General features: G+C 39.5%; 1 protein-coding gene across 5 annotated transcripts in view; it reads left to right on the forward strand.

Moving 5' to 3' along the window:
* OSBPL1A (oxysterol binding protein like 1A) overlaps positions 1–14,248 on the forward strand; it is a 227,314-nt gene that overhangs the window by 182,501 nt on the left and 30,565 nt on the right. For all 5 annotated transcript variants that reach the window (XM_059140420.1, XM_059140421.1, XM_059140422.1 and 2 more), the window contains one exon: positions 12,816–12,891. In XM_059140420.1, coding sequence (XP_058996403.1) covers positions 12,816–12,891 — 76 coding nt within the window. The remainder of the gene's footprint in view (positions 1–12,815; positions 12,892–14,248) is intronic.

Below are 14,248 nucleotides of genomic sequence, written 5' to 3' on the forward strand. Positions count from 1 at the left end.
ACACTTGATTTTGGCCATTCTGACTGGTGTAAGGTGGTATCTCAATGTGGTTTTTATTTGAATCTTCCTGATGGCTAATGATGCTGAACATTTTTTCATGTGTCTGTTAGCCATTTGTTCATCTTCTTTGGAGAAGTGTCTGTTCATGTCTTCTGCCCATTTTTTGATGTGATTATCTGTTTTTTATGTGTTTTGTTTGAGGAGTTCTTTATAGATCTTGGGTATCAGCCCTTTGTCTGTATCTGCTCCCATTCCGGGGGTTGCCTCTTTGTTTTGTTGGCTGTTTCCTTTGCTGTGCAGAAGCTTTTGATCTTGATGAAGTCCCAAAAGTTCATTTTCGCCTTTGTTTCCTATGCCTTTGGAGACATATCTTGAAATAAGTTCCTGTGGCCAATGTCGAAGAATTTACTGCCTATGTTTTCCTCTAGGATTTTGATAGATTCCTGCTTCACTTTGAGGTCTTTTATCCATTTTGTGTATGGTGTGAGAGAATGGTCGAGTTTCATTCTTCTACATGTAGCTGGCAATTTTCCCAGCACCATTTATTGAAGAGCCTGTCTTTTTCCCACTGTATATTTTTTCCTGCTTTGTCGAAGATTATTTGACCATAGAGTTGTGAGTCCATATCTGGGCCCTCTACTCTGTTCCACTGGTCTATGTGTCTGTTTTTGTGCCAGTACCATGTTGTTTTGGTAATTACAGCTTTGTAGTAAAGCTTGAAATCAGGCAATGTGATATTCCCAGTTTTTTTCTTTTTCAACATTTCCTTAGCAATTCAGGGTCTCTTCTGGTTCCATACAAATTTTAGGATTGGGGGCGCCTGGGTGGCTCAGTGGGTTAAGCCGCTGCCTTCAGCTCGGGTCATGATCTCAGGGTCCTGGGATCGAGTCCCGCATCGGGCTCTCTGCTCAGCAGGGAGCCTGCTTCCTTCTCTCTCTCTCTCTCTGCCTGCCTCTCTGTCTACTTGTGATTTCTCTCTGTCAAATAAATAAATAAAATCTTAAAAAAAAAAAAAAAGAAATTTTAGGATTGGTTGTTCCAGCTCTTTGAAAAATGCTGGTGGAATTTTGATCAGGATGGCCATAAGAGACTATGGATTCCAAGAAACAAACTGAGGGTTTTGGAGGGGAGGGGGGTGGGGTGATAGATGAGCCTGGTGGTGGGTATTAAGGAGGGCACGTATTGCATGGAGCACTGAGTGTAGTGCATAAACAATGAATCTTGGAACACTGAAAAAAAATTCTAATTTAAATAAATAAAAATACAATATATTTTTAATAATACAATATTGCTGGGGTGCTTGGGGGGCTCAGTTGTTTAAGCTACTGCCTTTGGCTCAGGTCATGATCCTAGAGTCCCGGTATCGAATCCCACATTGGGCTCCCTGCTCAGCATGGAGTCTGCTTCTCCCTCTGACCCTCCCCGTTCTCATGCTCTCTCTCTCTCTCATTCTTGCTCTCTCTCAAATAAATAAAATAAATTTAGAAAATAATAATACAATATTGCCTATATTTATTCTTCTGTCCATTAGATCTCCATGGCTTATTTACTACTCATTGCAGTTTCGTACCTTAAGTACCATCACTTTTATCCCCCCAGTCCCTAGTAACCACCACTTTACTTTCTTTGTTATAGGTTTAGTGGTTTTAGATTCTGTATATAAGTCGTACCATCCAGTACTTGTCTTTCTCTGACTTATCTCACTTAGTATCAACTATTCAAAGTCTATCTGTGTTGCAAATTAGAAAAATATCTTTTCTTGTGACTATTCCTCCATTGTGTATATGAACCACATCTTTTTTTTTATCCATTCGTCCATGATGGACATTTGGGTTGTTTCTACATGTTGGCTCTTATAAATAAAACTGTAGTAAACATGGGAGTTCATGTATCTTATCAAAATGTTTTCATTTCCTTTGGGTATATACCCAGAAGTGGAATTGCTAGATCGTATCGTAGATCTATTTTTTCTTTTTTGAGGAGCTTCCATGTTTTCCATAGTGGTTGGACCAATGTTTGTTCCCGCCAACAATGTATAAGGGTTCTTTTTTCACCACGTTCTACCAGCTCCTGTTGTCTTTTGTTTTCTTGATGATAGCCATTCTAACAAGTGTGAGATGATAGCTCATTGTGGCTTTGATTTGCATTTCCCTGATGATTAGTGATGTTGAGCATCTTTTCATTTGTCTCCTCATTTTGATTTGGAGGAACATCTATTTAGTTCTTCCTATTTTTTAATTGGATTATTTTTTGTTACTTTTTAAAAAATTTTTATTTATTTGACAGAGATCACAAGTAGGCAGAGAGGCAGGCAGAGAGAGATAGAGGAGGAAGCAGGCTCCCTGCTGAGCAGACAGCCCAATGCGGGACTCGATCCCAGGACCTTGAGATCATGACCTACATCAAAGGCAGAGGCTTAATCTACTGAGCCACCCAGGCAACCTATTTTTTGTTACTAAGTTGACTGAGTTCTTTATATTTGTGGACATTATCTCCTTATCTAATATGTAATTTGCAGAATTTTTCCTTTGTAGGTTGTTTATTCATTTTGTTGTTTGTTTTTTTTTTCTCTCCAAAGCTTTTGAGTTTGATATTGGTCCCATTTGTTGTTTTTTTCTTTTATTGTTTGTGCTTTTGACATCCCGCCTCCAAAATCATTGCCAAGACCAATACTGATGAGCTTTTTCCCCACATTTTCTTCTAGGAGTTATGGTACCATCTCTTAGGTTGAAGCATTTGATCCATTTCTAGTTAATTTTTGTGAGTGATGTGAGGTTGGTGTCCAGTTGCACTGTTCTGCATGTGTGTGTCCAGTTTTTCTTAGCACCATTTATTGAAGAGACTCCTTTCTCCATTGAGTGTTCTTGGCTTTCCTGTTGAATAGTAGTTGACCAGATATGCTAGGGTTTAACTTTCTATTCTTTCTATTCTGTTCCATTGGTCGATGTATCTATTTTTAGATATGTGTTAGCTGTGGTAGCTGTGTTAATATCAGCTTGAGTTTGTCACATATGGCTTTCTGTTTTGTTTATGATTTTATTTAATTATTTATTTATTTGACAGAGAGCAAAAGCAGGGGGAGTGGCAGTCAGAGAGAGAGGGAGAAGCAGGCCTCCCTGCCAAGCAGTGAGCCTAATGTGGGGCTCAATCTCAGAACTCTGGGATCATGACTTGAGCTGAAGGCAGACACTTAACTGACCGAACCACCCAGGTGCCCCAGGCTTTCTGTTCTATTACATTGATCCACGTGTCTATTTTTGTGCCACTACCATACTGTTTTTTATTACTATGGCTTTATAATATAGTTTGAAATCCAGAAGTATGATACCTCCAGCTTTGTTCTTTTTTCTTAGTATTACCTTGACTATCCATCCAGGATCTTTTATGGTTCCACACAAATTTTAGGATTGTTTCTTCTATTTCTGTGAAGAATGTCTTCGATATTTTGATTTGGATTACATTGAATCTGTAGATTGCTTTGGGTAGTATGGACATATTAACAGTAGTCTCCTCATCTATGAACATGGATGTCTTGCCATTTGTGACTTTGATTTCTTTCAGCAAAGTTTTGTAGTTTTCATTGTATGGATTTTTCACATCCTTGGTTAAGGTTCTTAAGTGTTTTATTATTTTTGATGTTATTGTGAATAGGATGGTTTTATCTTTTTCAGTTGCTTCATCATTAGTGTAAAGTAGTGTAATTGATTTCTGTCTGTTGATTTTGCCACTTTACTGAAATTATTGATTAGTTCCAACAGTTGTGTGTGTGTGTGTGTGTGTGTGTGTGTGTGTGTGTTTATTGATTCTTTGGTGTTTTCTATACTGATCTTTCTCAGTTTGCAATGGGGTTACATCCCGATAAATCCATCATTAAGTTGAAAATGTCGTAAGTCAAAAATGCATTTAATACACCTAACCTACCCAACATCACAGCTTAGCCTAGTCCATCTTTATATTTGCGTACAGTTAGGCAAAACCATCTAATACTAAGCCTGTTTTATAAAAAGTGTTGAATATCTCCTGTAATTTATTGAACCAAATATTTGAATGGGTGCAGAGTGGTTCTGAGTGTATTGATTGTTTACCCTTGTAGTTGTGAGGCTGACTGGGGGCTGCAGCTGCCACTGTGTGGCGTCATGAGAGAGTATCATCATGTGCTTAGCCCGGGAGGAGATCTAAAACCAAAATTTGAAATGTGGTCTCTACTGAATGCATATCACTTTCACACCATCGTAATGGATGCCTTTTATTTCTTTGCTTCGCTAAATTTCTCCAGCTAGGACTTCCAGTATTGTATTAGATCTGAGTGGTGAGAGTAGGCATCCTTGCCTTGTTCTTGATCTTAAAGGAAACGTTTTCAGTTTCCTTTCCATGAAGTATAATGTTAGTTTTGAGTTTGTCAAATATGCCTTTATTATGTCGAGGTATGTTCCTTCCATATCCAATCTGTTAAGGAGATCATGAAAAGATTAATTTTGTCAAATGCTTTTCCTGCATCTACTGAGATGGTCCTGTGATTTTTATTTTTCATTTTATTGATGTTATCTTTTACATTTATTAATCTGTGTATGTTGAGCTATACTCACATCCCAGGGATAAATCTAACTTGGACATGGTGTGTAGTCTTTTAAGAATTTTCACATCTGTATACATAGGGATATTGATTGATAGTTTTCCTATGGTGTCCTTATCTGGTTTTAGTATCATAGTAATGCTAGCTTCACAGAACGAGTTTAGAAGTGTTCCTTCTTCCTCGATACCTTCCTGAGGTTGAGGAAGGTTGGTGCTAATTCTTTAAATGTTGGTAGATTATTCAGTGAAGCTGTCTGGTCTGGGAGTTTTCTGTGTTGGAAGTTTTTCTAATTACTTGTTCAATTTCTTTCCTCCTTATTGGTCTGTTCAGATTTTGTATTCTTGATTCACAGTGTTGATAGGTTATGTGTTCTAGAAATGTATCTATGTCTTCTATGTTATATAATTTGTTGGCATATAATTGTTCATAGTAGTCTGTTATGATTCAATGTATTTTTATAGTATCCGTTGTAATGTCTTTTTTTTCATTTCTAATTTGGAGGGTTTTTCTTAGTCTAGCTAAAGGTTTGCCGATTTTGTTTATATTTTCGAAGAACCAGATCCTTGTTTCATTTTTCCTTTGTATTGTTTTTCTGCTATTTTATTTATTTATATTTTGATCCTCATTATTTCCTTCCTTCTGCTAACTTCGGGCTTAATTTTTTCTTTTTCTGGTTCCTTGAGGTGTAAAGTTAGGTTGTTTATTTGAGATCTAATTTCTTAACATAACGCCTTTATTGCCATTCCTCTCAGAACTGCTATGTTGCCTCCCACAATACTTGATCTGTTGTGTTTTCATCTTATTAGTTTCAAGATAATTTATTTCCTTTTAGTTTCTTTTTTAACCCATTGGTTGTTTAGAAGAATGTTTAGTTTCCACATATTTTTATATCTACTCACTTCCTCTCACTGATTACTATTTCATGCATTGTGATCAGATAAGATACCTGGTGTGACTTCCATCTTCTTGAATTTGCTAAGATTTGTGACCTGTCATATATCTATCCTGGAGAATGTTCCAGGTGCACTTGTAAAGAATGTGTATTCTGCTGCGTTTGGATAGCAGGTTCTGTATGTCTGTTAATTCCATCTATCCTAAGGTGCAATGTGATTTTATCTTTCTTTGGACAATCTATCCATTGCTCATACTGGGCACTGACTTCCTCTACAATTGCTATATCATTTCAGTTTCTTCCTTAAGATCTATTTTTTTTTTAATTATTTATTTTTGCAAGAGAGAGCAAGCTCGCACAAGCAGGGAGAGGGGCAGAGGGAAGGGGAGAAGCAGACTCCCTGCCCAGCAAGGAAGCCGGACATAGGACTCAGTCCCCGAACCCTGAAATCATGACCTGAGCTAAAGGCAGACGCTTAACCAACTGAGCCACCCAGGTGTCACCCCCGAAAGATCTATTAGGAGTTGTTTAATATATGTTCAGTGCTCTGTTGTCAAGACTGTATATATTTATGATGGTAATATCTTCTTGATATATTGACACACCCCTTATCATTTATATAATGACCTTCTTTGTACCCTTTCTGGCTTGAAATCTGTGTTGCCTAATATGAGTATGGTTACACCAAACTTTTTTTTTCTTTTTTGGCTTGCAGTATTGTCATCCATTCTTTCATGTTGAGCCTATGAATGTCTTTAGAGCTCCTATTAAGCAGCACATAGTTGGCTCTTGTGTGTGTGTGTGTTGTGTGTTTTAAGATTTGTTTTTTTATAAGTAAAGATATATAATAGAAAAAATATATATATTTATAAATAAAGATGTATATAATAGAAAATATATGATAACATATATTTTATTTATAGATATATAATATAAAATAGAGCATGTACACGAGCTGGGACTTGAGGGGTTGCAGGGAGGGGCAGAGAGAATCTCAGATCCACCCCAACCCACCCAACCCAGTTTAGAGTGCAGAGCTGTTGTGGGGCTTGATCTCAGGACTGGAGATCATTACCTGAGCCAGACCAAGAGCTGGACACTTAACCAAGTGAGCCACCCAATGCCTGGCTCTTGTTTTTTTTAATCCACCCTGTTACTTTGCCTTTTGATTGGTGAGTTCAGTCCATTTACATTCAAGGTGATTATTGTTATGTGAGGACTAACTACTGCCATTTTATCGTGGCCTTTTGGTTATTTTATCTCTCCATTGTTTCTTTTTTCTTGTTTCTACCTTTGTAAATTGGTGGTTTTCCATAGTGATTTGCTCAGTCTCCCCCTTTTTTATGTTTTGTGCCTCAGCTCTAGATTTTTGCTTCATGATAACCATGAGGTTTACTTAAAACATCTCACAAAGTAGTCCTTTTTCTGCTGATAGCACTCTGTCTTCATTCACCACAAAGGTTTTATCCTTTGCTGTTACAAATTATCTAATTTTGGGGGGGCGGTACCAAATATATTGAAGGAATGGTACAAATGAAAGAAGTAGATGTTTTGGTACAACTTACAGAAAAGGTAAAGGTAAATTATCTCTTTTTATGCTATGATTTTGTTACCAAGTTATAGTACCTATAGTTACTTTCAATGCTCTTTTCCTTTATGCTCTAATGCGAGTTTAATATAGTATTCTAAAAAAAAAAAAGTTATAGTAAAGGAGTTATACCATTATTACTTGCCTGGTTAATTAGATGGAATTTTGCGTACTTTCGTCTTTTCGTTTCTTAGCTTGAAGAGGTCCCTCCAATACTTCTGTTAAGGCAGGTCTAGTAGTGGTGAACTCCTTTAGCTTTTGTTAGAGAAAGCCTTTGTTTCTCCTTCATATCTGAAAGATAGCTTTGCCAGCTAGAGTATTCTTAGCTGGCAGTTGTTATCTTTCAGTATTTTCAATATGTCATTCATCTCTCTCCTGGCCTATAGAGTTTCTGCTGAGAAATCTGCTAATAGCCTACTACTGGTGGACCTTTGTAGGTTACTGTATATTTTTTTCCTCGGGTGGCTTTAAAATTCCCTCTTTATTATTGACTTTTTTTTTCTGAAGATAGGTAGATTGATTTGACAGAGAGTGAGTGCAGACTCGCACAAGCAGGGAGACTTTCTGGCAGGCAGATGGGGAGGGAGAAGCAGGCTCTCTGTGGAGCAGGGAGCCAGATGCAGGGCTCAATCCCAGGACTTTGGGATCATGACCTGAGCCAAAGTCAGACACCCAACTGATTGAACCATCCAGGTACCCCTATTACTGACTTTTGACAATGTTAATATAATGTATCTTGGAGAAGGTCCTTTTGAGGACAAAAAGGTGTTTTGTTAGCTCCATGGACTTATGTATCCAGTTGCTTCCTCAGGTTTGGGAAGTTCTCACCTGTTATTTAAATGCACTCTCTGCTTCCTTCTCTCTCTTCCCTTCTAAGATACCCATTATTCTCTTATTGGCATTTCTGATGGAGTCAGATAGTTCTCATAGGTTATTTTCACTTTTTTTAATTCTTCTGTCTCTTCCACCTGAATCATTTCTATATTTCTGTTCTCAACCTTGCTAATCCTCTCTTCCATATGATCAGCTGCATTTCCAGCATATTCTAATGCATTTTTCATCCCATTTATTGAGTTCTTCAGCTCCAGAATTTGTTTATTTCTATTTTAGAATTTCAGTCTCTCTGATAAAGCACTTAGATTTGTTAATTTTATTCCTGTGATCACCATATTGCCATTTGGAGTTTTCTTAAAGTTCTTTGAATTTCATCATAGCTGCTATATTAAATTACCAGTTAGATTGTAATATTCCCTATCTTTGGGTTCCATTGCTGGAATTATGGTTTATGATACCATATTCTAGTGATTTTTCACGGTGTTTGATGAGACATGCCCCCACCTCCACATTTGAAGTCGTGAACACTTCTTATTTAGCCAAGGCTTTGTTTACTTTGATTCTAACAGTTCAACAGGTTGGTAGATGGGGGGTTTTCCTTTTGTTTTCCAGAAGATGGGGCTATAGCACAACTTTTTGATTTTTGTTCCCAGCACTGACTTCCTGCTAAGGGTTGGGAGCATGAAAAAAGCATAGGAGTGGCAAAATGGGGGGAGGTGTGTACTTAGCACTTGGGGCTTTGGGTGTACCAATGGCCAGGTGGGGGGATCTTCAAGTGGGAAGGGTTCCAGAGGTTTGTGGGTCAGCCTTTTGCCTCTTGCCTCTTGGGGCATAGAGGAGGAGATGCTTTCCTTCAGTTCTCTTTGTCTGCCTACTTCCCAGTCCTTCCCTCCCTCCAGCCACTGGGGTCTTTTCGTAGGGAACCTGGTCCCTCCAGCTGCAGCGCCTGTTGTCAGGCAGACCACCCCCCACTCGCTGCCTTCCCCCTCTGCCTCCTCTGCCAGAAAGGTTGTGCTGGCTCACTGCAGGCCCAGCCGCTGCCTTCGCTGCCATCCCTGGCCACCGCTGCCCGCTCCCCCGCCTCTTCCACGGTCTGGTCCACCCACTTTAGGGAACACAGATGGAGGCATTTCTTTGGCATCCTGGTACCAACGCAGTGCAGAGGCGCTGTGTCATTTTGTTGTTGTTGTTGCTTTTCCCCCTTCCGGAGTATGTACGTCCAGTTAGTTGTAAAACAGAGGGAACAGAAGAGGAATGACTCACAGCACCATGATACTGACATCACTCCCAAATAAAATTTATTATGAAAATGAATTTATCTTTTTTAATGTAGCCCTGCAGAATTGAAACTTGTATATGAAGCTTTCATATTTCTGTGGGAGGTTTTTCAACTTTGGCCCCACTAATATTTAAAGCTGATAACTCTTTGTGTGGGCGTTCATCTTGTTCCCTAGAGGATGTTTAGTGACATCCCTGGCCTAGCTCTTCTAAATCAGCTTCCCACCCAGTGCGTGGCCCTTTTTGAGCCATGACAGAAGGGGATCATTCAGCCTCTGTTTGAAACCTTTACCTAATAAGAATCTCTTCTTTATCATTTTTGTATTCTGTATTATAACTGTCAGACAGACTTTTATATCAGCATCCTTTAACTTCCACCAGTGGTTCTAGTCCTCGTTTGTGTAGTATAGATTAAACCAAGTACTTCTTCTTTTTTTTTTTTTAAGATTTTATTTATTTATTTATTTATTTTAAATTTATTTGACAGACAGATCACAAGTAGGCAGAGAGGCAGAAAGAGGGAGATGGGGATGCAGGCTCCCCGCTGAGCAGAGAGCCCGATACGGGACTCGATCCCAGGACCCTGAGATCATGACCTGAGCCGAAGGCAGTGGCTTAACCCACTGAGCCACCCAGGTGCCCCTTAAAGATTTTTTTTTTTTAATTTATTAAGATTTTATTTATTCGACAAATTTTTTTATTTGACAGAGATCACACGTGGTGGGGGGGCATGGTGGGGGGGCACGGGAGGGCGGGAAGATGCAGGCTCCCTGCTGAGCCGAAAGCCTGAGGCGGGGCTTGATCCTAGTACCCGGGGAGATAACTACCCTAGCGGAAAGCAGAGGCCTTAACCCACTGAGCCACCCAGGCGCCCAAAACCAAGTTCTTTATGAAAAAGCTAATGCATGCTAACAGGCCTTACACATTCTAGAGTTCATTCAACAATTACTTAAACTCCTTTTTGTTAGGCAACAGGGATAAGCAGTGGATGAAACATGAGTTCTCTGGGAGTGTGCATAACATTTTGGGGGATGCAGTTAATACTCAGGAGCCTACAGTGATAGGGCACGTTTTGATCAGTGCTGTGAAGAATACTGAAGCGGTCAAAGGTGTATATTGAAGGCTCTTGTTGGGAGGGTGGGGTGTGGGGCCTCTCTTTCTCTTGGCCCTTTCCTCTAAAACCGCAAGACCTCGGTCATGTTTCCGAGGGTTTCCCATGTTTTCATGGGAAAAGATACTGTTTCCCAGACCTCCGGTATCTTTTGTTTCTCTGGAATGCACTTTGCCTTCATCCATTGCTTGTAAGAAATGTTTTCCGGACACCTTTGCCTAGCCGCTGATAATTCTTCCTGAGTGGAAGTGTTAAGGTTCCTTTAAAAAGTGGCACATGGAGCTGAATCCTGGCTCTGGTCAGATCATTGCAGAGTTGTCCTTAGGAATGTTCTAGCTACTGTTCTTTTGGCAGTCTGAGATTGCACCTGCCTTTTTGGCAGCCTCATTGTGCTCTTGACTCAGATTACAGTCAACAACCCTGAGGTCTTTTACTGTGCTACAACTTCCACATTGTGTACTTGTCCTGAAGGCCAGTGTTTCTCTTGCTGCCTTTGATCAGCTTATTGCACAGGATGTGATCTGAAGGAGTTTGCTTCTATGTGTTTTACACTAGAAAAATACCTGGGCTTTGTGATGGCCTGTTCCTGCAATCCCTTTTACCTCTGCTTTCTGGTTGTGCTCTAGAATAGATAACATTGCAGATAACCTGACCTCCAGGTGAATGAGGAACTACTGCAGTTTCCTAAAACATCATAGCGAGATACGTGGGTAAAATGAATGCGGAATATTCCCAGGTGGGATTCTTGGCTGGAGGTCCTGTAATGATTTCAAAATTGAAAATTTAAAAAAAAAAAAAAAAAAAAAAAAAGCCTTGGATGTCTTTTATCTTCTTGCTTCCAGAATATTTCTTATTCTTCTTGCCTTTAATCAAAGAGTAATACATACCTGTACACTCAACGTAACCATTGGTTGGAGGAATTATAGGCCCTCATTCCATCTTCACCAAGATTTTAGCATCTCTTCCATTTCTGGCTGACTTTTTCATAGCCAAAGGCTAGAAAATATGGTTGACCCCTGAGCACAATACCTCCCAGGGAGTCAAAAACCCATGTGTAATTTTTGACCTCTCAAAAACTTAACTCCTAACAACCTACTATTGCCGGGAAACCTTACCGATAACATAAAACCATCAATTAACACATATTTTGTGTGTCATACATATTATGTATAATATCTTACAATACAGTGAGCTAAAACAAAATGTTATTTAGAAAATCATAAGGAAGAGAAAATACATTTACAGTACTGTGCTGTGTATAAAAACCCACATACAAATGGACTGGTGCAGTTCAAACCCCGTGTTATTCAGGGGCCAAATACACATCTGTAAAACAGCATTGTACATGTGAATGGTACATAATGGCAGGGAATCTGTCCCTTGGTTCCTGTGTTCATGTCACAGGGATTCACAGTCCTGGATTGTGGAGAATGTGATTTAAATACCATCTGTGGCTACTTATCCAGCAGACTGGTTCGATGACAGATCTGCCAAATGAGCAGTGTGTGTTTCTAAAAAAGAAAAAGATTAGCAGAAGAATTTTACCCTGGAGGATTTAAAAATATTATTTATTTTAAAATTATATTAACTTCTACAATTCAAATTAATTTAGTTTACAGAATAATTATTCTTTAGAAGGTAACTATTTTACTTACTATTTTCTTTAGTATTCTTAGTTACAGAGGTATGTTTTAAATGGCAACTGCTAAGCCAGCATCCCTTGCCATAAGGTAAGATAACCAGAAAGAATGTACTATCTTAACAGCGTTTCAGAAAGTTGGTCTGGGCACCTCTCCCTGCTCCCCTTGGTAGTGCTGTCATTGTGATTTGTGAAAGTGGGGCGGTTCTGGCCAGCCAGGCCCAACTTCAGGATGCCTGCGACCCTGACAGGTTCCTAACCAGGCCACAGACTCTTTGCCTTGGACATCCACCATCCTTCTCTTTGCCTCCAAACCCATGCAGGGGCTTTGAAAATGCTCCTTCTGTATATGCTAAATTTTGTTCGATGTCAACATCTTTGGGGAAGTACTAATGTATAATGCCAGGCCTAAATTTGGCTTTGGCTTTGTAGTTCATTTGCTTTTTTCCACTTAATTTCTTAAAAACCTTAAACTAAGCCCTGTGATGGCATATTGTTTACATTGTTTAGCAGCTAGAGTAAAATAATATATGAAGTATCAAGATAGGGTAGGTGTGTCGTGAACCCAACGACAGTTATCTTCAGTGTGCCAGCGCACGGAAGGAACACGGACCTCTGAGGGGGTGCACACAGCTGGACACCCAGTGGGAGGAGCTGGGATCACCAGGATCAGAATAACACTGAGGACAGGGCCAGTGGATCTGCTGTGACACTTCACAAGGACCAGCATAACAGTGATCAGGGCTACAACCCCAGATGGACCCCATCTGTCCATAACCAACCACATTTTTACAGCATCTATACCCATGTGCCTGTGATGTTCATATTAATGACAATAGCTTTTCCTTCCTAGTGCCAATGGCACTAAAATTAACCGTTTATTTTTCTTTTCCTTTTCAGAACAAGCTTGCCTTCTCCTATGTTTTCCAGAAATGACTTCAGCATCTGGAGCATCCTGAGAAAATGTATTGGAATGGTAAATGAACTCTCAATTTTATAATATAACATCAAGTAGATACAGGTTTCCCTGCATATCCTTTGGAAGGGAATCTTCATGTTGGCATAAATGTGATGTACAACAAAGTTTATGGAAATGTGAGAATCAGAAATTGGAAAAAGTCTTAGGTCTGCCTGACAGAATTTGAACCACTCTTTATGCCATTGCAGTAGGATTTTAACAATTTTTTTTTTTTTTTTAGATTTTATTTATTTATTTGACAGAGAAATCACAAGTAGATGGAGAGGCAGGCAGAGAGAGAGAGAGGGAAGCAGGCTCCCTGCTGAGCAGAGAGCCCGATGTGGGACTCGATCCCAGGACCCTGAGATCATGACCTGAGCCGAAGGCAGCGGCTTAACCCACTGAGCCACCCAGGCGCCCCCATTGCAGTAGGATTTTAATGGGAGTTTTCACTCTAAAAAAAAAAATAAAGAAAATGCTCTTTTCCTGTTGTAATACAACATTTCTATTTCCCTATAAAATTACCCAGAAATTCTCTCAGAGAGCACAGATTCGCCAACATGTAGAAGGTAGTAATTTCATGCACACTTCTTTGCATGAGCTCATTGATTTGTACTTTGAATTTTAAGTGTGATGTATTAGATACTTGGAGTGTCTCTCCTTAGCTGTGCAGGTTGATTTGATTTGCGGGGAGAGCGGCAGATGGCAAAATTTACTATTCCATAAATCCTTAGATTCTCTTTAAAACAGTGGTTCACAGAACCATCCTGACCTCAGTTAGGCTGGAATTCTGAGTAAAGTTATCTTAATTCTTCCAGCACGACCTTTGACCAACTAGAATGATAAAAACTTTAAAACACACAAGTCCTAAGCTGCTAGGGAATCTACCTGGACATTCCTTTTTGTAATTTTGCAAATTTAATGTGCATTCTGGGAGTCCTCCAAGAATTTTCCCTGCACCAAGAAGTATATTCACTTTGTTTTCATTCTGGTGCTTGAAATCCTTGCAGCTTTTGATGTGCCTGCTTGGGCATTTTTCTAAGGTCCCTGTTCTCTGCATGGGGTCCTCTGATCTGAGGCTTTCCAAATGTGACTTCCAAGGAGCTAATCCCAGAAACATTCATTTTAAACAAGTATTTTCTGATTTTGCTACGTAGAGAGTAATTCAGCTAAGCTCTACAGCCGGATAATGGGATTTATCCCAGCCTTGCTGCTTCCTGTCTGAGATCCGGGGAAGCCACCTTACCACTCCTGATGGGGTTGCCTCCTGTGTAAAGTCAGGAGACTAATTTGTACCTACTAGGTGTGTTGAGAGATAAATAACATAACTTATGTAAATTATCTAGGAAGTCCCTGGTTTAGCATAATGCTCAGT

The sequence above is a fragment of the Mustela lutreola genome, chromosome 11, assembly GCF_030435805.1.
Source record: "Mustela lutreola isolate mMusLut2 chromosome 11, mMusLut2.pri, whole genome shotgun sequence".
In the NCBI taxonomy this organism is placed as follows: Eukaryota; Metazoa; Chordata; class Mammalia; order Carnivora; family Mustelidae; genus Mustela; species Mustela lutreola.